Source organism: Onychostoma macrolepis, chromosome 13 (assembly GCF_012432095.1).
Source record: "Onychostoma macrolepis isolate SWU-2019 chromosome 13, ASM1243209v1, whole genome shotgun sequence".
In the NCBI taxonomy this organism is placed as follows: domain Eukaryota; kingdom Metazoa; phylum Chordata; class Actinopteri; order Cypriniformes; family Cyprinidae; genus Onychostoma; species Onychostoma macrolepis.
In genome coordinates this window covers 12,501-37,348 of record NC_081167.1, presented here as the reverse complement: position 1 = coordinate 37,348, position 24,848 = coordinate 12,501, and the positions used below count along the sequence as shown (strand labels likewise).

Sequence of the window (24,848 nt, the reverse complement as noted above, 5' to 3'; positions counted from 1 at the left end):
TGCAGCTCAATAACATGAGCAAAAATCAGCAGCCTACAGAACACTGCAAGAGGAATTTTGCCTATGCTTTTAGGGTTTCGTCTGGCCAGAGGAGAACTGGCCCCCCGACTGAGCCTGGTTTCTCCCAAGGTTTTTTTTGCTCCATTCTGTCACAAGAGGGAGTTTTGGTTCCTTGCCACTGTCGCCTCTGGCTTGCTCAGTTGGGGACACTTAATTTCTAGCAATTATCGCCGATTTGATTGTACAGATACTATTTAAACTAAACTGAGCTAGACAATGACATCTCTGAATTCAATAATGAAATGCCTTTAACTGAAAATTGAGTGTTTAATCTTATCATTATACATTACTGACACTCTATCCTCCAATTTGATACTGTTAAGTGCTTTGACACAATCTGTATTGTTAAAAGCGCTATATAAATAAAGGTGACTTGACTTGACTTTTAACAAAAATACCACAGCAAAAACAACTAGATTAATATAAATTTCAAATATTAAAATGTTAAAGACAAGTAAACAGTCAGTAATAAAATAGGAACAAACAAATCAATTAGTAATAGCATAAATAAATATAACTGAACCAAATTTCAGGTACAGAAACTGTAATTAAAAGTTTAAAAACACTGCATAGTTTTCTTTTTATAAATAAAATATAGATTAAAGCTGCAGTTCGTAAGTTTTGCCTCTTTGTCGCCATCTATGTTTGAAAACCTGGAATTGCAGTTACTTGCGGAATTATCTTCATTGCGTGTGTTGTACTCTGGCACGGCTCCAGCGCGGATGAATCTTATGTTTTGAGTAGTATGTGTAGCTGTCAGTCACTGCACCGGTGTGAATCCTGTACTTAGTAATCACAGATTCTAGCCTACGTCTTGGAATATATGACCCAAATAAGAATTTTCACTGTATATTGTCATCTCAACAAGTAAGTAACAAGTCTGCCACGCTTGTTCTGACCAAGGAAAAAAGGAAAAAAATATTACAATAAATCGCGCTACCAATGGTGATTTAATCTAATGATCGGTTTGCTCATATCACATTAAACCATGCAAATTATTATTATTATTGTTATACTTTATTCTCAAATTATTAATGTTAACAACATCAGCATTGCATGACTATGAGTATAGTGTGTATTAGCATGTAGATTTCAATTTCTGTACAGTCTAATCTAATTGTCATACCATTCGAATTTCATACCAAGAAATTCTTTTAACCCAAAAAGCTACCTATGCTCCCTTCGAACTGTTTAAAAAAAAACAAAAAACAAATCTTGTGTAATCCCAGGCTATCTGTAATCAGAAGCACATTTAAAACTGGAATATAATTGAATTTCATTCACATGCGTTTCATATAATCCTTTCTGGATTACAATCCGCCATCAAAATGATCTTTTGAGATTTAATTATTCTAGCTGCTGTGAGAAAAGGCTATAAACGATCCGTCACCTGCAGGATCCTCACATGCGATAGCCTATTAGCTGGGACATCTTCTTTATGTTTACAGACGTGACGTAATGACGTAGTGCCATGCTCGAATTTCCCATGAAAACCTACCCGTACCACTCAAATTAGAAAACATTATTATAAGCTAACCGTTGTGAATCGGGCAAAAGTAAGGTGATAGTTTTGAACACTGGCTGGTTATGTACTTGCTCAATTATTGATTTTGGATCATTTTTAACCAAAAAAAGTTACGGACTGCAGCTTTAATTAAAGTTATTAACCCTCTGGGGCCTGAGGTGATTTTGGGGCCCTAGAGATGAGATACTTTATTTGTTTAGATAAATTTGCATTGCCATTAGACATATGTTGTAAACTAGTGGGCCCCCTAGTTTGCAACAATGCTAAGGATTGGATATAATAAATGTTTTGTCCTAAGAGACCAGCTGCTTTGCTGAATAGGTCTCATTTTAGAATTTTTAAATAGAATTTGAAACAATTGATGTGTGACTGTAGCCATGCAAGTCCTATGCACATTACAGTGTTTACATACAGTATGTTCATAAGACCATACAATTTGATTATTGAGATGAAATTATAAAAAATAAGTAACTAATACAATCACATGTGAATGAATGTAAATATTCCCTAAAACAGCCAGTAAAGACAGTGATGCGGTCAGGAACAAGACGTAAACACTCTCAAGCAGTGTACTGTATGTTTCATTTATAGGCTACTCGAAACCAGATGGCGATCTCGCGCAGAAAGTCTGAAACGGCCTCATAGAAGTACTAACTTACGAGTCACGACGTGCAAGAATCCAGATATTGCTGTAGCCAAAGCTATCTCTAATGTAGTCTCGCGTAGCCAGACCTTCAGACTGACGGCTGAAGGTCTGGGAACTTTGGCCGCTTTGAATGGCCAAGACCTGCCCAAGAGGTCATATGACTGACAGATAAAGCAACCGATCATGTTTCGTTTTGTTCCGCGTCATGTTTAGGGGTGTGGAAATGTCACCACAATAACAGATCGGTGTTTAAAACTCTCGGGCATATTTTAAAGATTCTATGCCGCGAACATTACATTTTTCACATACTTTTGAAAATTCAGCGTTTAGTTGATCCTGACAAGTGCTCGTCATCAGTTGTAAACACGACGGCTTTCTTCTTTCGTGAGGGGGTTTGGCATCATGGCATTTTTGTTTCCTGGCAGAACGTTAAAGAACGCGATACACACGTCTCCCGAAAATCCTGTATAATTCAACCAATCCGATGACGACTTCGAAACTCCTGAAGTGTTTCCAGCTAAGTGTGCCATATGCATCAGACGTTTAGTCAAGTCAAGTCAAGTCACCTTTATTTATATAGCGCTTTTAACAATAGAGATTGCGTCAAAGCACTTAACAGTATCAAATTGGAGGATAAGTGTCAGTAATGTATATTGATAAGAATAAACACTCAATTTTCAGTTAAAGGCATTTCATTATTGAATTCAGAGGTGTCATTGCACAGATACTATTTAAACTAAACTGAGCTAGACAATCAAATCGACAATAATCGCTAGAAATGAAGTGTCCCCAACTGAGCAAGCCAGAGGCGACAGCGGCAAGGAACCAAAACTCCCTCTGAGACAGAATGGAGAAAAAAACCTTGGGAGAAACCAGGCTCAGTCGGGGGTCAGTTCTCCTCTGACCAGACGAAACCCGCAGTTCAATTCCAACCGCAGCCATGTCAGATTGTGTAAAGGGCTTATCTGATTCCCGTGGTCTTTAGCCAACATTCCGTGGGCGTGATGTCTGAGGCTGAGACTATCTCTACTGTAGCTAAGCTGAATAAAAAGAAACGTGAAGACAGTAAACACAGGATTGTGACATTATATGGTTTATGTGTGTTTTTCAAGTCATCTCCAGGTAATAAAAAAACATCTGATTCTGAATAATGCAGTGCTAATTAATAGCATTTATTACACTTGGCAATAGATAGGTTTCTAGGCTATAAAATATATATTCTGCCTTATTCTGTGATAAAAATGGGAAAAAATGTAGTATATGAACAAATCATAAAATTGTCATTAGGAAAATACAGGAAAAATATTATAAATTATTGGTTATTGTCCAGCAGCGTATTTGATTTCTCAGCCAATTAAAAGCAAGAGGTAATAATTAATAAATAATCGTAATAAAACCTATCAATTAGACAAAAAAAGTTATTATATTTGACATTCCTGTCCCCCTCACTTCTGAAATGATTGAGAATCACAATTCGCCCACAATTCTGAACAGACAACTAAACAAAATAGCATGTAATTTACTAGAGGTTCTGACAAAATGTCAGTTGCTGAAGTCTGTTTATATATTTATTTATTTATTTTAATTATTTTTTGCAAAATCTGCACCTCTTCTGTGGATAATATTATTTTTATAATGATCCTTACTCAAGCAGCAGAAGTTAAGTGACAGCGTGCAAATAATACTGGCCCATTTTGGAGTGAATTAAATATGCAAGACTAGTTTTACATGTCACTGTTTATGACACAGGTCGTTCATCCTTTGCTGGGCCGTTAAAAAATAAATAAATAAATAATTGGGGGCATAAATTAAGAGTATACTAATTATGCCAGGTAAGTATATTGTGCAGTTGTAATAATGAAAATGTGTTCTGTGTGTTTGTGTGTATGTTTGTGTGTAGGAGATGGGTGATGTCTAGCCTACCATAATCTGTGTTATATAATTTAGTTCCGGCGATACACACCAGGAGGTCATGTAACTACTTGTGTAGTGCTATGAGGTGTGAATGACCGCTTGAAGTATCTCCACCCCCATCTCCTCGGTGTGTGTGCAAGTTGGTGTAGGTGGGGCCAGGCATCCTTGTGGAATTTGTCCCTCAGAGATGGCAGCAGTCAGTCTGAAAGGGAAACAGACAGAGAGGAAAACAGCTTAATCTTGAGCCTTTTCACAGATTGCTTGGAGACTGGTGGATTTTAATTTTCCTGTAATGGCCACAGCCATACAGTCGTTGCAGATGGTTGTAATCCAAGATTGCATACCATCAGGAGCAAATTTGTTTTAGTTTACAAAGACATATATCATTGTCATGATCATGTTTTGTAAACATAAGGCCAAGACAAACTGAGTGTTAATGGTCAGATCTAAAAGCTAGTGTTTCAGCGCAGTCTAAGCACGTTGCACTTCAAACTGCTGTTACAGCTGAGTTTACACAGTCTGCTGTGTTCAGGGCATTATGACAGCCAGATCTGCTGGGAAATTTAACTTTTAAATGATACTGTTTACACTAGTCAGATCTGTGTTCAGGGCATTAGTTTGCCAGTTTTGGTGCGGTACTGTTAGTTTAGCAATTGGCATTTTCTTATTATTACATTTGACCATTTCCACCTCTGCAGTCTGTAAAAACTGTGGAATTTCTGCCCAATGTTAGCATTGTACACATCTTTAATCACATGTCTAGTAAAATGAGTTCTCTGATCAGATTCCATGTGAAATGGTGCTCCCAGAGAGGGATGGTTTAGTTTGCTAACACTTGCGCCAGCGTGTTTGTGGTTTTGTTGCAAGGGAAAAGACAAAACTTATACCTTCCATTATTACTGGGTTTGCAGATCATTGAAATCAAATTTAAATCATCTTATGGCCTTGGATGGATTTGACCTATTCAAGATATTGCAATCAGATTAATCATTTTAGTTGGTCAATTCTTGGCATGTTAATTTTTTCTCATTGAAGATTTTCACACAAATAGAAGATAAAAAAAGTTATGTAAAAAGTTTGATCATTCTTCCTTTCATTTTCCCTTCTTAACAATTCTTGCTTCTCACCACGTTCTGTTGATCTCTTTTCCCAGCACCAATAGTGCTTCCAACTTCTTTCTACATTCATATACCCTTTTCCTACATTCTGATCATTCCTCTTATTCTTCTACAGCTTTCTTTCTTCTTCTAAACCAATGCTGAATCATCATGAGATTAAAGGCCATTCTTGGCCATTGTAATATAATATATTATAAGGTTGTTATAATACTGCCCTACAAAGGCAAAAGACCTTAACTCACCAGAGTGTGAAACTGACAAAAATGACTTTAAAGTTTTTTTGTTGTCCAGCCAATTGTATGACAGGTAGGACACTGAAAATTTGCCAAGTAGTTGTCATAATTAATATATTTATCTACATAAAAAAAATTGAGCTCAAACTTGACCTTTGACCCTTATTCGGAAGTTAATGTATTCTGCCTTTGCATTATCTGCAAAACAATAATGGGTCATACCAAGGCAAAATACCGTAATTTATAATTTATTGATCATTTTGACTTTTATCACTCTATACAAACATTTATATGACAACAATGAAAGCCTTAAAATAACATTTAGTGAGTTCTGTATAGTAAGGCTTAATATTACATCAATAGAATATTACAAAATAAAAAATGATGAGAAGGCTACAACTCTACTGGATCATTTTAAACCTTTATCATTGTACTTAATTGAAGTAAAATAACACTTTAAGAGGTTAATAAAGTAACCTTCCACAAATATTTCTTACATTTGAAAGGTTTGATTTGGCTATGCCAGTAATATGTAGACGCCCTTTCTCAATACCATTCACCCTTTTCTGACAAAATGTATAGGAATATGCTATCTGATGACATTGTGTGTATGTTTTCCAGAATTAATGAAAAACTCTGTATTAATACATTTTCCTGGACAGAATGGAAAATGTATTTAGTACCACATGCATGTACAGACTACAGTTCTTGGTCACACATTTGATGTGATTAGGATTGATTGTCTTGATATAGTCAGTTTATGACAGTTTACAAAGAAGGAAGTCTAACAACAAACTGATTTCAAGAAATGTATTAAATTAACAAGAAAATGAAACGAAAGAATGTTAAGAGGTGAATAAAATGAAAAATGTTGATGTATTTTAGTTGTGTGTGTGTGTGTGTGTGTGTGTGTGTGTGTGTGTGTGTGTGTGTGAGAGAGAGAGATAGAGAATCACAAGATTCTGGAAATCAGTCCACAGAGGGGCTCAATTTATCCCTATTCTTCAACCTCATTGAGGTTTCTGACCAACTAGGAGCTCCAGAAAAACCTCCTCGTAGGAGGCATGAGGGGAACAACCACTGCAACAATTTTATTTTCACTTTATTTAAGTTAATGTGTGTGTCAAAAGTGCTTCAATACATTTGTGCATAACACCGTAACTTCAGCGCGGCAAAAATCTTAACGTTGGTAAAACAAAGGTAGAGTGCCTTAACTCCAGCGTAACTGAATTCCAGCGTTCTAGAGTGCAGCGGAACAAAGCTAAAAGACTGTAACTGATGTTAAGGGTTTCTGCCTTTGCTTTCCCTCTGCTTTTGGAAGTTATGGCAAAAACAGCATCATCAGCAGAAAATAACAAAATTGACTTAAGATATTTTTCCACATGATAAAACTGATGTCCATTGTTCCAAAAAAGACAATAACTCATTTTGACCAAAATTGAAGTTAAGGTATTTTGCCTTTGCACGGCAGAATACTAATTATATCACATAAAAATAGTATAAATTAAAATACTTTTATTACTGGTCTCTGGAGGGCCTCTTAGAATGATTGGTTATCATCTCACTGATCTTTTTGAATATACATCTTTGATTTGGCCGTGTGTCTACAGCAGTCATAGCATGTGCATTGTGTGCACAGCAACAAGCCAAACTGGAAACTAGTTATAGGTTTTGCTGCTGTAAACATTCAATGAACTGCAAGCACATACTGAAAACATGGGTCAAATCATTGCTCAATCTGAAGATTTTTGTGACTACAGTATGGAATTGGACACAGTTTTCTTTTGTTTATTAGCTGAGATGTCACTAAGTGTATTCTTTCAAGAATCTATTTGGATATGAGAGAGCTTTGAGGGGTTGTGCAAACCCAGAGCAAATGCAAAGTACACAATGTTTTAGATTTATGGTCTCTTCATATTTGTCTGTCTGCTTAAAGACAAAGACTGAGAATCATATAAGTGTGTAGTAATTTTTGTAAAATATAAAATAAAACCAAGCCGTAAGCTGAGCCAAATATTGTGATATCAGATATTTTACTACTACCTCAGGCAAAATTGTCATTATGTGCTTTGCAGTTTTAGAATTTGAATTTATTGTCACTTCTTACAGTGACCGAGGTTTCTGCATGGCAGCAGTAATTCTCTGGGACTGAGACATGCCAGATTAAAGTTTCTTTTGAAATTCTCTCATTTTTAATTTCATTGCACTGTCTTGCCCAACTTCACTTTAGCATACAAAAGATTCTAGGGAGAAATTAATTATCATTTTAGTTCACCCAATCACATCACAATTTTCTTAAATTCTTTGCAACATTTGAAAAGCAAACATTTACAGTATGTGCAAAGTTATAGTTGTAAATCCAATAGACAATAGTGACAGGAAATTATTAATATTAGAGTTTAGGTTGCAATTTACAGCCCTCTGTTGAGTACCAGAATAAAATTTGTATGATGTTATTCCAATTTTAATTTTGGTTCAAGAGATTTCATTCCTCATCTACTCTGCTGCTATCATGTCAATTATCAAACTGTCATTTCATGTGGTTTCGTCTAATTCTTAAACCCTACCGGATTTCTGCGGTCTTCGGTCTAAGATGAGTATTCCGACTCATTCTGCAAAAGTGTGTCTATATGGGGTGCGTCTAGGCTTTCTTTCCCTCAACACTTCTAAAAAGGCAAATAAGAATTGACTTACCGCAGCAGCTGGAGAAAGGGAAGGATAAGCTCAAACCTCTTTCCGGAGCATTTTTGAATGTTGCGCTGAAAAGACCCTCACCGACAGGAGATAGGAGATCACGGAGGGAGAATCCACCCGCTAGCCCAACAGCAGAATCCAGCGGCCTGGTCGAAGAGTGTGTTTAGTGTGTGTTCGGTCTTTTACTTGCGCTTTTGAATTGATCAGGTCTTAGTTTCAATTTTAGTCTAGCTCCGTGTTCAATCTGACTCCAATTTCAAGTGATCGTTAAATTTAGGCAATATTCTTAATCAAAAACTGTTCACAGATATCAATTGTAGGGGAGAGGAGAGGAGAGGAGAGGGAGGGGGTCATAAATGAACAAGGAGATAAGTTTGGTCAGGGTGATGTTGTTTGCTCTCTTTGGAGACCTCTTCTCCAGATTAGTTTTATTGTTTTGTTACATGGCATCTGTTTTGTGTTCCTGACACTTGGTTTCATGAGGAGATCATTTCATAGGGAAATAATTTCACTCCTTTCACACTGAAAAAAACTCAACGTATCAAAGTCCAGAGCAACAAGCCCCAGAGTACATTGGAGAACAGTGGCAGTCCAATACGCCTGTGTCTAACCAGGAGTCTGTAAAAGCAGGTTTAAATCACTAAATTATAAAGAAAATCAAAACGTTAATCCAATGTTCTGCAGAAACACGCGTTCACTCCGAACAGTCATCATTTCTATGTAATTTCTTGTATACATTTTATGCCTCATGAAAATGTATATTTTAAAAGATTGTGTTTATTTCTCTGTTTGTGTCTGTCAGTGTGGCCTGTGAAACTGTGAGATTCTCCTGTCATATTGAACATTTACCTGCATTTGATGCAGATGTTCATTTCATGGCCTGATTTGAGATTCAAACACGTTTGTTCAACCAAACTTTACAAATTAGCTTTCACCTTCAAACTAAAGAAAAACAACCAACAAGGAAAATCTAAAAACTTAAAGACATGTATTATTTGTAGTGCTGGGCAACGATTAATCGTGATTAATCGCGATTAATCGTTGCCCAGCACTAATTATTTGTAATGAAATTAACGCCAAATTGAATATCTTGCAGTTCAGAGATAGAAAACATCACAAAACAAAAGTCACATAAGAGAAAGAAACAGCAATTCTTATCTGAGGGATTTTGGTGTGGAAGAGAAGCGTCCATAGTCCATATAGTCATAGTCCAAAACTTGTAGGCCGAAACAAATCTAAAAAATCCACAACAAAGAAGGCTTACAAAAACACAAAACAACAACAAAAAACAAAAAAAAACAATCTTTTTTCACGCTGTTTCAAAAAAATAAAAATAAAAACTATGCAAATATATAATCCTTGTGAAACACCATCCACAGACAGGAATTCACGCGTGTAGATGCTTGAGTAGCTCCTACATGCCATGGGCTTCATCCAACATGGGTAGCAACACTGAAGGCCCCATGTTAGGCTTTGAGCAGGCCTTAACATGTGAGATTAGCGCTTCATGCTAACCCATTAAACAGTTGGCACATGACCTGAGGCCCTTGCACTGGGCAATAAACAAAAGTTTCCCATGAAACAAAATTTGAGTCAAGATCAGGTAGGCCAGTCCTACCTCTCCATAGCAGACTGTCTTCCTCTTTGTCTATACAAAGATATATTCCTAGCTACCTAAAGGCAGGAAAGAGGAATTACAGGGAAAACATGTTAACAGTCTTTTTATTTGCTCTACGTGATTTAGTCGAGCAGCGAGAGACAGAGTCTGAAAGTGTGTGTGAGAACCGACAACCCTGATGCAAGGGCTGTTCTAACATGTTTAGCATGTTGCTAACATGTTTTAGAATAGGCATTGTTAGTCTGTTTAAAGCATGTTTAACATGTTGTTTTATCTTGATAATCTTGTTTTCACAATCATTGCAAGCCAAAATCATAAATTAAAATATAATAATTTGATTTTATGTGTGTTTTCTGACTGAATGTGACTCTGTGTGTTTACTAGTGTGGATCATGGAGGAGAATCCAGGATTACAGCAGGACTACACAAATGTATATTTACACACACACACACTAATATTATACACACAGAGCTTTAGTGATTGTTGTTGTTCTAAATGTCTCTGTTCTTGTGTTCAGATGCCTGTTTTCTCACACTGGATCCAAACACAGCAAACACTGGACTCATTCTGTCCGAGGAGAACAGAGAGGTGAGATGTGTGAGAGAGAATCAGCCGTATCCTGATCATCCAGACAGATTTGATGAGCATCCTCAGGTGTTGTGTAGAGAGAGTGTGTGTGGACGCTGTTACTGGGAGCTGGAGTGGAGTAGTGATAGATGTGTGTTTATATCAGTGTCATATAAGAGCATCAGCAGGAAGGGAGATGGTGATGAGAGTATGTTTGGATATAATGATCAGTCCTGGAGTTTGGAGTGCTCTCCCTCCAGTTACTCTTTTAAACACAATAACATAGTGACCGATCTCCCTGTAAAGCCCATCAGCAGTAGAACAGGAGTGTATGATGATAACAGTATAGTGCGACATTATTTGGGTCATGGTAGAATAGGTGTGTTTGTGGATCACAGTGCAGGAACTCTGTCCTTCTACAGCGTCTCTGACACAATGAGCCTCATCCACACAGTCCAGACCACATTCACTCAGCCGCTCTATCCTGGCTTTTATGTTTGTTCTGAATCATCAGTGAAACTGTGTTGATGAATCAGAATAGATTGACAAGAGATTCTACCCATAATGCTTTGAGCTGCATGATAATTCAGTAACAGTGAGATGTTATAGGTGGGTCGCCAGGATGAATGGAAATGTATATACTGTATGTAACAAAGTTCAAGACCCAGGGAAGAAGAAAGTGGCAAACATAACTTTAATAACAAAACCATAAACAACACAATGAAAGTAAGCCGCAGCCACCTCACAGCATGACTCCAGCGCATATCTGTCTCTCTGTGTTTGCGCTCTGGAAAGCTTCAAATGTTTCTGTTTACAATGTGTTTTTACAGCACAGACATATCTGTTGATTTCTGGAACACAATTGCCAATCAGAGGCTTTTCAGTCAGAATCCACTTACTTCTCAAAATACTGGAGTTTTTGTTCAGTCCTGAGTTCTGCAAGCTCGCGGATCCTCTCATTATAACAAAAAAAGTGTAAATAAGAGATTTATTGTGCAGTGTAGAGAGATTAATCGCGATAAACTGAAATGAGTGACAGCTCAGTGATTATTAAGGGAACACTCTTTGTGCGCTTTCTTGGCTTTATATAATCCATTCATAATTTTAATAAAAGTAAAAAATAAAAAATAAAAAGTGGGTCACATACATGCATATATTTATGTTTTTACTGTCACATAAGTCATTTGTATTTGTATTTGTAATCATAACTATTAAAATTACCTTTCAATTGAAATATACCTTTTTTTTTCTTTGTTTTTGTGCACAAATAATAAAACACAATGACAAATCATTTTGAGATCAGATTTTAATGGATGATGTGAAATGTCTGAATATTGTATGAATCATGAATATTGTTGGATCGTGGAATAAAGAGTCTGGGGGGAGATGAAGAGTCAAGAACAGAGAAATCACAACTTCATATATCTCCCTGTGATGACCATGCTTTACGTGGGTTATATCCCTGGGTTTAATTGTGTAATTGCTCCGCCTTCCAACTGATTGTTCTTGGATGGGTTCATCGAGGACACCTGCTGTTGAGCTCCTGTCTTGCCTTTTAGAAAGCAGTATGACAGCTGGCCAGGAGTAATTGTTTGGTTTCTGTTTAATCTTGTTTTACTTTGTACAGCATAAAAATACCATAATATGTTTGCAGATATTTAAGAAACATGCTAAGTTAACATAATTGTTTATCTGAAAAACAATGCTACAGTCAGTTATTCTCCTTTGAAAATGTACAGTCTGGCCCGGAATGTCTGTGTTTGTTATGGTTTGTGAAACCCGCCCACTGCCAGTTTACCCGATTGTATTTCGGCACCCCGGGTTGCCAGCTGGCGGAAAACACAGCGTATTTAATTTCATTCATCGCTATGTGCGCTCGTTTCTGTTGGTGTCATTAATCTGGCAACCTGCGTGTGCGTCAAGCCTGAGGAGGAGGGGCCGGGTGAAAAAAACCCTCTCCAATATTTTGAATTTGGACTGCACCTAAATCTACACCCCTCTCACCATAATGACAAAGCAAAAATGTATCAGATTTATCCCAAAATTGCAAATTTATTAAAAATGAAACACTGAAAAAATGACATTGCACAAGTCTTCATACCCTTAACTCAAAACTTAGTTGAAGCACTTTGGCAACAATTACAGCCTCAGGTCTTTTTGGGTATGATGCAACAAGCTTTGCACATCTGCATATTTCTTCTCTTTAGATCATCTCAAGCCATGTCAGTTTGGCTGGGGACCATCGGTGGACAGCCATTTATATATTTCTCCAAAGATGTCTGATTTGTTCCATGTCCCAGCTCTGTCTGGGCCACTCGAGGACGTTCATAGAGTCGTCTCTAAGCCTCTCCTGCATTGTCTTGGCTGTGTGTGTAGGGTGATTGTCATGTTGGAAGGTGACCTTTCAGCCCAGTCTGAGGTTCTGAGCGATCTTATTAAAGATATCTCTGTATTTAGCTGCATTCAGCTTTCCGTCTCCTCTGATCACTTCTCCAGTCCCTGCCGCTGAAAAACACCCCCACTGCACGATGCTGCCGCCACCATGCTTCACCGCTGGGATGGTATTATGCTGGTGATAAGCGGTGCTTGGTTTCCCTCAGACATGAATAAGGAATTAAGGTTCATCAGACCAGAGAATCTTTTGTTTTCATAGTCTGAGAGTTATTTGGGTGTATTTTTGTAAATTGCAATCGGGGTTTCATGTATCTTTACTGAGGAGAAGCTTGAGTTTGCCATCAAGCCCAGAGTGATGGAGTATTACAGTGATGTTTGTCCTTCTGTAAGTTTCTCCCATCTCCATATAAGATCATGGAGCTCAACCAGAGTGACCATCAGTGTCTTGATCACCTCTCTAACCAAGACCCTGTAAGGTCCGTTTTGGGTTCTGTTTCATGTTAGTCACGGTTCCTGGTTGTTTCATGTAGTGGTGGGCAAAGCGAGGTTTCGTGAAGCACTGAAGCAGTCGAAGCAAATGTGTCGAGGCTTCGAAACATTTCGACACCCGTCTCTATGGTGACACCTAGTGGTCATTTTCAAGTATTGCTCTGAAACAACTTTGACAGAGAAACAGTTAAGCGAATTGACAATTTATAACCTATGTTGTGTTAGTGGATCCACCAAGTGATTTGGGGGCGTGGTTAGTGTGCTCGACTGGAATGCTGTCACCTTGGGTTCGAATCCTGGGTGACGCAGTCGTCTTGACAAAATAATAAAAAACAATTAAAATGTGTGTTTTTATTGTTCTGTTCTTGTGATGTGTTGAAACATCAGTCTGACATCTGAATGAACTCTTTGTGAATAAGTAAGTGTTATTTTGGTAATGAAAAATATACAATAGGCCTTTATCACACTTCCGGGTTCGAAAAGCGGAAGATTCAAATAGTAGCGTAAAAGAACTTCCGCTGCAGCCTTTATCAATGGCTGTGCCCATAGCACGGCATTGTTGTGGATTATTTATGTAGAATTCAGCACATATATGCCTTCTAAAGACACCAATCTCAGTTTACAACAATTAATGTGGACAAAGAAGTAATTTAAAGCAGTTTAACATAACAAAATATGAAAAAAAAAAAAAATTAAGGGGTATGAAGACTTTCTATAGGCACTGTATGTTGCCAATACTACTGTTACGCTAAACTTCCAAAGGCTGACTGCTAATAAGTGACATATATTTATTTACATCTACTCTAAACTGTTCTATGCCATACAATAACTACAATTAGGGTTGTCAAAAGTACTGACTTGAAATAAAAAAAATGTAATACTAGCATTTCCCGCTAGAATCTGAGCGCTGTTGAGCAGGTTCTTGAAAACCTTTGACTGGCCATTGTGTTCACGCGCTCAACAGATATGTCTGTGATTGTCTACAATGATCTTCACTTCACACTCTTCACCACGTGCTTACACAGATAAGCCCATAGGCAGATCCGCTGATAGACGCAGCTTTCAAACGCTCCTGTGTGAATCTGTGTAAACAACTGGTAAGGAGCGTGAGGTGAATCACTGTAGCCAATCACAGTCATATCTGTTGAGCACGTGAACACAATGGTCAATCAGAGTTGTTTAAGAATCCACTCAACAGCGCTCAAATGTTAGCGGGAAATGCTGGTATCATTATATTTTTACATTTCAGTACCGACTGGTACTGAAAGTCGGTACTTTGTGACAACCCTAACTACAATTCTAATTGACATATTCAAAACCTGGAACCAGAACCTGAATGGCATCTGAATGGCAGGTGAGATTGTCATAGTATTTTATTTTTTTCCATACTATGGAAGCCAGTTGGACCGAAAACTGTTTGGTTACTAACAATCTCTCCTGCCATTCAGATATCATTTAGGTTGTAGTATCAGGTTTTGAATATATCAATTAGAATTGTAGTAACACTATCTCTCAAAATTCTAAGCAACATGATCACTTACATTCCACATCTTGAGAAAGTTAGAGTCATCCTCATGCAGATAGGTGCGGAGAGCACGGAGGACAGCAGCTTGTCTTAAATGAACGTCAACTTTTTCCTTCAGTGTGAGAATTACAGACTTGAGTATGAGAATCTTGATTTAACATGGAATCTAATCAGTACAACTACACAATACTATGCATCACCCTAAAATATCTGTATGTGTGAAAATACAACCAAAATAATTCAAAATCCACTGCAGCTTCTTTATCAGGCATCAAGAAGTGTAACAACTGACCTGGAGGTCATATATCCTGAAGAGCTGACTTCAGACACTTTCCCTGTGCGAGCAGCTTTCTTTCTGAGCAAGCTCTGGAGACGGGGAGCATGCTGGTCCAACACGGCATAGAAATGGTTCTTCAGGTTAACATTTGTAATTTTGTGAAACTCTGAGCAGATCTGCACAAATTAATAAGTGATTAAGCCAAGGTATATGTACACAGTGTGCATTTGTGATCCTATAGAAAAAAACATACTGCAAAATAACACAGTTTCAACTATGAGTGTAAACCTGACACACTGAAAAAGAACGGCACCCATTGACCTGCATTTTATGAATCACCAAGTTGAGATAAAAATCATCTTTAGTGTTCTACTGCAGAAAGTAACCTATATCTTGGATGGCCTGAAAGAGAGTAAATTAACAGCAAATGTTAATTTCTGGGAGAACTACTACTTTAAATAACATATATTTTCGAGTGTACTAAGAAAAATACTTTTACCTGTGACTCCAATTTAAAGGCAGGCCAGCGTTCCAGGATCTCACCAACAGGCAGGTTATCCGTGATTACCATCTCAGGGCAAAGGTCGTCTGCATCAACTTTCAACATCAACAACATCTATGCCTCTAGAAGCTTGCGTCCTGCAAGTGAACATCGCTTTATTGCTCATCTCAAAGAGGCACAAAATCACTTTCACGGACTTTTAAATTAACTGTTCCCTCCTGCTCTAACTCAATCCCAGCAGCTGAGTCCTTAGCCATCTTCAAGAACCGGCTAAAAACACATCTCTTCCATCTTTATCTGACCCTCTGACTCTAGCACTCTCTATTCTAATTCTATTCTTAAAGAAAAAAAAATACTAACACTAGCTTTTCTACTCTTTTTGTATTCTATCTATTTGTTTTCTTTTTATTTATTATACAATTAACAAAAGCAAAAAAGGTCTCTAACATTAGCTTGCTCTATTCTTTTTCTATTCTATCTTTTTCTTTTTATTTATTATATAATTAAGTTATCTGAGACTTGTTATAGCACTTGCATAGCATTGCTCTTTTGTTTATTTTGATTGCTTCCTTTGTCCTCATTTGTAAGTCGCTTTGGATAAAAGCATCTGCTAAATGACTAAATGTCAATGTAAATGTAAACTTTGTAATCAGTACAAGATTTTTGTCACTCTTAGTTTCTTCTACAATTTGTAGTCTCAGTTGTTCAAGGCTTGCAGTGTGTTCGCCTCTTGGGAAATTGGGGAGGAAATTCACTTCTGCCCTCTTGGGTCGTTTGATGTTAGTGTGAGGAGCTTGTTTGCCTGGGTTGTTTTTACTCCTCTTACCACTATTTACAGCTACCTCATGAAATCCAGCTCGACTCTATTTGGTGCGGTAATTCCCCATCTCAAAAATCTGGATCTTCGCAAGGTTAAATTCAAAGTCTAGTTTAAACTTTTCTTTTATCATTGTTTTTAAGTCATTCACAGACTCTGGACGTGAAGACAGAGTCATGTTCCTCTCGACGTCTGATGAGATATGGATATAAAGCAGGAAGTTCTGAGACATTCTGTTTAAAAGCAAATAAAGAATGCATTAATGAGTTGATGTTATTTGTGAATATTTAAAAAATATGAAAACTCTGTTATTTACTCTCATTCCATACCAGACGTGTATGACTTTCTTTCTTTAGGCAAACACAAATGAAGATTTTTAGAAAAAATAAATCATCTTTATGAGTCCATTTAATTCTAGTGAATGACTTTTGAAAAGTTGACACTTCAAACAGCACATATAGCAATAATGACGCTATCCATACAATGACAGTAGATGAATCAATGTCTTGTGGAGTAAAATGATTGGTGTAAGAAAAATTACATAAGTGTAACTATCTTTTTTTTTACTTTAAAGCATGACTTTCAGTCAACCATCATACTCATTCATACATGTTGTAAAGCATGAGGTAACACATAGAGAAGCTTGCACAAAAATTGATATCCTCTGGGTTTTGTGCACATCTCACGTGAGTTTCACAACATGCTTAAATTATACCAAGCATGAACTTGACCCTCTCATGAACACATTATTATAGATTAAAAAAAAAGATCACAATATCCTGACATACACCCTATTGTTTTGCTCCAGAAGACACTGATCTGTCAATTCGTCAGAATGTGCCACTGGGGTTGTTTGGATTACTGTCATAATTATGGAGTCAATTTAATGCCGCATATATATGCAAAAGAAAATAAAGTTTTGCAAAAGAAAATGAAGTATTGCAAAAAGAAAATAAGTTTTGCAAACAAAAATAAAGAATTGCAAAATATAAATAAAACAGAGCAAAAGCAATGATTTTGCAATACATATTTTCCATGGCCATATCTACAAATTTATTTGCAATGCAGCTTTTATTTTGCGTTTCAGTCAAGTTTGAGCTTGCGCTTCACGTTTCTGCGCGTCTCACTTTGTGGCGCTGTTTTGACATGGGGGTGGAGTCAGGGGGTGGGGGCGTGTCCAACAGGCCTGGACATGCCTCCCTGGAAGTGACGTCATCGGCCCGAGACGCAGATCACAGCTGATCCAGGCACCGTCACTGAGCAGAGGCATGCGGGCGGATCGTTTCCTTTTATTCACTAGCTTTAAAACATGCATGTTTTCATTTTATTAACAAATCTATATGTGTATTAGCAGCGTTTGCTCAAGTTAAAGAAGTTGTTAATATGAACATCTGCTGTTTATTTCTCTCAATGTGTGCACACTTTTATAGCATTAAAATGTGTATTGTTTCATCTGGTTAACTAAAAGTGCATTAATAGTGCTTGTTTAAAATCTCTTAACCTGTGCACAGCGCTCTTTGTTTACATTAGTTCAGAGTTACTGCTAGTTTTAATGTAAAAGAATGCAATTAACTTCACAAACTATACATCATTAAAAAGGTCTAAGACTCAAGCTTCATATCCATCTCGACTTCGTTTTTCATTTACATAACTCCTGGCATAAATTAAGAAATGTACACCATTTAGTTACATCAAGGGTCAAATCAAATATAAATAGCACATTAAAGTTAAACGTTACACACTTTTTGTGTGTGCGCTGTACAGGGTGTAAAGAATGTTTTTGCTCAGGTGGCAGAAATGTCCGCCCAATAGAGAAAAGTTTTGCTCAGCAAGAAAATTAAATTAGAGGGAACACTGGCTGGGACTCAGACCCAATTTAAACATCGCAAATGTGCCATGGTTCCTACACAGCTTAAAGTATGGAGTTTCCAGGTATGGATAAGTTTAGAAAACAGGAAATAATGTGGAAAGGATTTTCTTTTTTTTTCTTTTTTTGCATTTCCAGATTATTGCCCCTATTATATATAAATGTATAAAAATATAAAATATATTAGAAAAAGATCTAAAAATAAACTTTGCATCATACAAGCAGAGTTAATGGCAAAAAAGATTCTTCAGTGATTGTCAAACTTGACTGAATGAATTCAAGGCACATTTGTCATTTTAAGCCCACTTTAATGGAAAAAAAGTGCTGTGGAGTGTTAATAATGGTGCTATACGGCTGTGTATCTTCAAGGTACAGCTCTGGGGGAAACTTTTGCCCCTGATTATGCCAGTTTATTTATTGGTTATTTGGAGCATCAACATGTATACAACAGTAATCCATTTTCAATAAATGTTGTATTACGCTGTGTTGATGTGCGCATGCCCAGTAGTACCACACGTATACCTTCTATCCTTAACCGCTCACCTGCTGAGCATATTGTGCTGTGTCCGGGTTGGGAAATGTGTCATTTCAAGCCCGGTCTAAAGTAAGGAGTTGATGTTTTTTGCAGAGATGTTACTTGTATGTATGGTCTTTACATTGCTTTGTTAGCTTTCTTTTGTTTGTTTGTTTGTTTTTTGTACTTTTGTGTACTTACATTTTTGGCTGTATGTAGCTGTATTAACCTGAATTGAATGGTTTTTATTTTGTATTTAACAAATTAATTTGAAATCCCTTTGACTACTGTACATTTTTGACAATACAGACATCGGTTATGTGGTGACTGCATCCATTTCAGATGTATAATAACTGTTTCCCTCAAAGACTTAAGTTATAGTAGCTGGAAAGTATTGATAGTGAAACAGATGTATTGTTGTAGATCAGAGGTGTCCAGCCCTGTTCCTGCAGAGTTCAGCTCCAACCCTGATCAAACACAACTGAACCGACTAATTAGGATCTGAAGGAGCACTTGATAATTACAGACAGGTGTGTTTGATCAGGGCTGGAACTGAACTCTGCAGGAAGGTAGATCTCCAGGACCAGGGTTGGGCAGCCCTGCTGTAGATGAATAGTGTGGGCCTAGTGAGGGCTGCCCCTGCAGCAGCAGCTTTAATTAATGCTGTCACATAAGAAATCTGCTTCAAAGATAAAATTAAATGAATTTCTAATTACAACATTGAAATAGAAATCATGAGTATAAATAATTGGGAATCATGTAAAAAAAATTACAAATAAATTAAAAACAGTGCTCATTTATCTATTATAACGTTTATGTAGTTTTGTTCGCTCGGCTGTTTCCTTATAAAAGTCCAGAAATGTGTCAAGTTTTTCGTCAGGTGTCTTTTTTAATGATATGATGTCATTACGTTGCTGTCTAGCCTCCAGCCAATCGCTGCATTGCTGATCGTGGTTTCGAGGATCGATACATCTGCCCTTATAGAGGAACACAAGAACACGCTGTAATCTTAGACAACTTAATCCAGATATCAGCATATTAGAATGATTTCTGAAGGATTGTGTGCTGCTGAAAATTCAGCTTTGCATCACAGAAACAAATTACATTTTAAAATAGAAAACAGTTCTTACAAATAATTTCATAATATTACTGTTAAAATAGTATATTTTAAAACGTATTGTGTGGTGCCTTCGATAGGTTTTATAGTAACTTCTAAGTTAAGTTGTGTAGGTTGATCATGACTATCACCTTTTTGTTAGCTAGCCACTACAGGGGTGTATTCCAGAAAGCACGGTTAACTTACCTTCAGATAAACCCTGAACTTTTGGTTGATTAACCCCAAACCTTGCTTACTCGAGGTATCTGGTTCCAAAAATGCGTCCGGGAGTAAGTTCATTCAACTCAGAGTATGTTCCTGGTTAAGACTCAAGACATTCTCAACAGAGCGACGAATCGACGAGTCACTAAACGGATGCTAAGAAAAAGCATGCCATGCTGTTTCTTTCTTCTTCTTTTGTTCAATGGTCATTTACATGCTTAGTGCATACCGCCACCTAACTGATGGTTGTGCAATCTTTTTTTTTTCGTTTAATCTTTAATCCTTGAGATTGAATATGAATTATATTGTTTGTTTGATGCTAATTATATATTAAGTATTTTTATTATAGAAATACATTATAGAAAATGCCATGTGTGAGATGATAATATAAAATGTAATAAATATAATATAATAAATTAAACATTACTTTGTCATAGTGTTTTCTAATTTATTAATATAACTGTTATGCCAATAAAATAAATATAATAAGATATATTAGAATAATATATTACCTTATTTATTACTTAGGCCTATATTAGCGCTTAATCATTAACATATATATATTACATAATCTAATATTATATAATGTTGTGCGCTATCTGTCACGCCCACTGAAGGCTCGTCAGTAGATCATGTGTGTGCTGATGGCGCTGAATTGGACTAACCCTGGAACACAACCTGCTCCAGAGCAGGTTATCTTCAGAGAGCAAGTTACTATGGTTACTTACATACCCTGAAAGTAACTTCCAATTTTGGAACCGAAAACTGAGGTTATCCGCTCTCTTATCCTCAAACATACCCGGGTATGTCACATAACCTGCTTTCTGGAATACACCCCTGGTCAGAGCCAGGGGTCTCAAACCCCAGCATCAGAGAGGAGCTGTCACAGAAAACATCTTCCTCACATATGTACTTTTATCTTTATGAACCCAGAGGTGGTTCTAGGGTGAGTGGATATCCAGGGCTTAGCCCAGAGACATTTATATATGTGTCAGAATACACAGGATACACTAAAAATATGTTTAAATCTACTTTGGCTAAGTGCCTTTATGTTTATTTATTTATTTTTTAAAGCCAAGTATAATTAAACATGCAGGGCTCTATTATAGTGCCTCTATACACTTTTTTTTTTAAATCACTTGTATGCATTTAAACTGCACATATTACATAAATAATGTTATGATATTGATGTATTAAATATAAAAAGTGGAATATAGAGTCATTTATTCAATTGATTTTTTCAAAGCGGCTGATTCATTCAGGAACGAAAAGCTGTTTTGATGAATGGATCAGTGGGTCACTGACTCACCTGATTCGTTAAAAACACAAATTCATTCAGTAAGGAAACACCGCTGTGTGTTGCTGGAGATGCACAACATGGCTTTCTTTGGAACCATTTTCATTAGTGAAACAGAGCAAAATACAGTATTGTCTCTTTAAGCCAATTTTTTACTTCTTGTTTATTGAATTGTTGCCCTGACATGAAGAAAAGTCTGCCACAGACCATGCTAACAAAACCGTTCATATCATAGCTCTAAATGCGTGTGTCCTAGGAAGACTGCATATATAATATTATGATTAATATATGTATTTGTTGTTTTACAGTGGGCTCAGTAACAAATAACCTAATTTGACCAGATGGCAAGATCGGTATTATAGTGATAAGTTACATAGAAAGTTACAGACACCTGAAACGCTGCTAAAACTTCTTATCGATGGTTGGCCAGTTTACATGTCGGCCAGAAGTGTAGAGAAAATCTGCTTTTCTAATAGAAATGATTTTAATGCGCATGAAAACTCAGTGATGATGCGTGCAGGGCATGGGAATAAAAAACTTAACTTAAATATCGTCACCTTGGTAAATGTGATCAAAGAAGGCTGTGAAAATTAATCTGCATTGTTAATCCTTTTGATATTTCATTAAAAAAATTCACAAAAATCTAACATTTCACTGGATAATAAGAATTTAAAATGGAGGGAATATCATTATGAAATAAATGTTTTTGTCAAATACACATTGACTCAATTACTGGCACCCCTAGAAATCCTTATGAGTAAAACATCTCTGAAGTATATTCCCATTCATATTCACAGTTTTGAGCACTCCAGGGTGATTATGAACATGAAATTATCCAGCCATGGCTTCCTGTTTCACAGAAATATAAATAGGAGGGAAAACAAAGCCCAAATTCCCTTAATCATCATCACAATGAGAAAACCCAAAGAATATATTTCTGATGTGCAGCAAAAGATAATTGAGCTTCACAAATTAGTGAAGTGGCTTTAAGAAAAGAGCTAGAGCAGTGAAAATTCCCATTTCCACCATCAGGGCAATAATTAAGAATTTCCAATCAACATAAAATGTTAGGAAATTGTGGCCAATGTGTATTAGAGAAAAACATTTATTTCATAAATACCCCAGTTTAAATTCTTATTATCCAATGAAAGGTTAGATTTGTGTGATTTTTTTAAAATAAAATATTAAAAGGATTAACAATGCAGATTAATTTTTACAGCCTCCTTTGATCATATTTATCAAGGGTGCTGATATTTTTGGCCATGACTGTATATGCATTTATGATGTAATTGCATATTGAGTCCACTAGAGGGCCACCTTGGTTTGACTGCTTGGGGTAACCGGGTATGTAATATAATATAATTTAATATATAGAATACAGAATGGAATATATTCGCCAAAGAACATCATCCGTTTTTATATCAGTCTCCTAATATATAAATTACTTATAACTTTTTAAATGTCGGATTGTTTTGAAAATAATGTGGTCATTAGGCGGAAGGAAACAATTAAGTTACAATCAGACGCTTGATAATAAATAAGTAAAGATTACAGATTATGTAACATAAGTCACTTTCTGAAAAGCAAGCAAGAAAGAATAAAAGAAGTTTTTTTTTAAATTAATTAATTAATTTATTATGGGAACTAGGTTGTGACGTCGTTTTCGCGTCCAGTTTCCCCTCATGATGTCTTGACCTCGCAGCGTGATCATCTCTCTCAGTGCAGCATCAGAGCAGCATCAGAGCCGTGTCTGCTGTGTTTGATCCGGGTTCAGCTCCTGATTGACGGCCAGCTGCGAGCGAGGCGCGATGCTGTCGAACGCGAACAGTCTGGTGAGTCCGGAGCTCTCAGACGCGTTTAGATCGTGTGGCGCTGATGAGAGGTCTGAGATGCAGTGTGTGATTGATCCTTCAGCCCAAGCTGTACCTGTCCGTCATCGAGGACGTGATTGAGAGCATCAGAGAGCTGTTTAGTGATGAAGGAGTGGAGGAACGAGTGCTGGACAACCTCAGACAGGTAACGGGCAGCTATTAAACACTCTTCTGGCGTGAATATGATATTAAATATGCGCTGATTTCTGATGCTGATCATGTGATCACGACTGTATACCTCCCTGCTGAAAAACAAACAAACAAACAAAAAACAACGACAATAGAAACCATCAGAGTTTGCAGTGGTTTTACTGGTTTTAATGGGACCCTGTGGTCTCTGCTGGTAATGTGTACCTTCTGTCGGTGGCTTGTTAAAACCACTAAGTCTTAATGGAATATGTCCAAAAACACTATGGAAAACCATTTTTTAAATGGTTTTAATGGTTAAAAGTTGATGGTTTGTAATGTTTATAATGGTATTTGTAATGGAAACCATTCGAGTTTCTGTGATGGTTTCTTTTGTTCTTTTCAGCAGGGCAGAACAAGTATAGTAACTGTGTTTTGTATAACTATAGTTAGTGTAGAGTTACAGTAATTTGTGGTTACCATAGTTTAACTACAGTAACCATGTTTTTCTGGTTTTATTTGCAGTAAATCCATGGTTAATTTTCACAAGGGTAGTTGCCCTGATGCGCGTGTGTGTGTGTGCGTGTGTGTGTGTGTGTGTGTGTTTCAGCTCTGGGAGTCAAAGGTCGTTCAGTCGAAGGCTGTGGAGGGTTTCATTAAAGGCAACAATCCGTCCAATTTTGTTCTGCAGCTTCCAGCGAACTACTCTCAGAGTCTCCATAAACCCACCGGTCTGTTCTGCGTCTCAATCACAGTGTTTTCAGCACACAGCCAATTCAATCCGCATACACACACGCCAGCACAGCTGCTAGCATCGAGATAGATGCTCTAAACTGCAGTGCTGAACATGTTTGTTCCAGCGGTGTGATGGTGTTGTTTCACCTGAGACCAGTGCCTTCTGCAGGGTTTCAGTCGCTGTGATCAGTGTCTCTCGCAGCATGCGTTTGCTTTCTCACTTCTGTCTGTGTTGTTTCTGTTAAGTTATATTTAATGTTTTCCTGTCTGTTCTCAGTTGTGATTCCAGCAGCTCAGAACATGCCGAGTTTCTCCTCCAAAGCAGTAAGTCAGCAAACACAGACCGTCTGTACAGGACATATTTCACATCCACTTTCACAGCTAGTTAAGGTCACAGGTTTTTCAGATGATCATGTTCAGTAATCAGCATTATAACCTCTTGAACTGTCTATCCAGTGATTCATACTTCATCTTATGAAGCTGCTGTATCATATTTGATCATGAGTTTCTAAAGCTCTAAATGATCAAACTTTGCTGTTAAACCTGTTTCACTCTCAATCTGCTGCATGTCTTCTGAATGACAGTGTTTTATCCAGTTAAAGCTCTTTTAGTGTAATTGTAGAAGTGTCCAGCTTCAGCGGCTGCTTCAGTGTCAAATCTTGACTGATTTTGATCAAGTAAAGGTCAGAATAACTGCAGTAATATCTCCAGATGAACACTTGCTGGACTGAAGCAGCTCA

General features: G+C 37.1%; 2 protein-coding genes across 10 annotated transcripts in view; both read left to right on the top strand.

Annotated features, from left to right (window-relative positions):
- The window catches only part of LOC131552820 (NACHT, LRR and PYD domains-containing protein 12-like), a 32,237-nt gene extending 20,638 nt beyond the window's left edge, over positions 1-11,599 (top strand). For all 4 annotated transcript variants that reach the window (XM_058796947.1, XM_058796945.1, XM_058796946.1 and 1 more), the window contains 2 exons: positions 10,193-10,239; positions 10,327-11,599. In XM_058796947.1, coding sequence (XP_058652930.1) covers positions 10,193-10,239; positions 10,327-10,904 — 625 coding nt within the window. In that variant the 3' untranslated portion in view covers positions 10,905-11,599. The remainder of the gene's footprint in view (positions 1-10,192; positions 10,240-10,326) is intronic.
- An 11,425-nt stretch (positions 11,600-23,024) lies between these two features.
- Positions 23,025-24,848, top strand: part of gtf2a1l (general transcription factor IIA, 1-like) — a 10,814-nt gene continuing 8,990 nt past the window's right edge. For 2 of the 6 annotated variants that reach the window (XM_058796961.1, XM_058796957.1), the window contains exons 1-4: positions 23,027-23,208; positions 23,291-23,392; positions 23,984-24,104; positions 24,386-24,432. In XM_058796961.1, coding sequence (XP_058652944.1) covers positions 23,185-23,208; positions 23,291-23,392; positions 23,984-24,104; positions 24,386-24,432 — 294 coding nt within the window. In that variant the 5' untranslated portion in view covers positions 23,027-23,184. Of the gene's footprint in view, positions 23,209-23,290; positions 23,393-23,983; positions 24,105-24,385; positions 24,433-24,848 lie in introns of all 6 variants that reach the window. The other 4 variants (XM_058796956.1, XM_058796958.1, XM_058796959.1 and 1 more) reach the window with 4 other exon arrangements.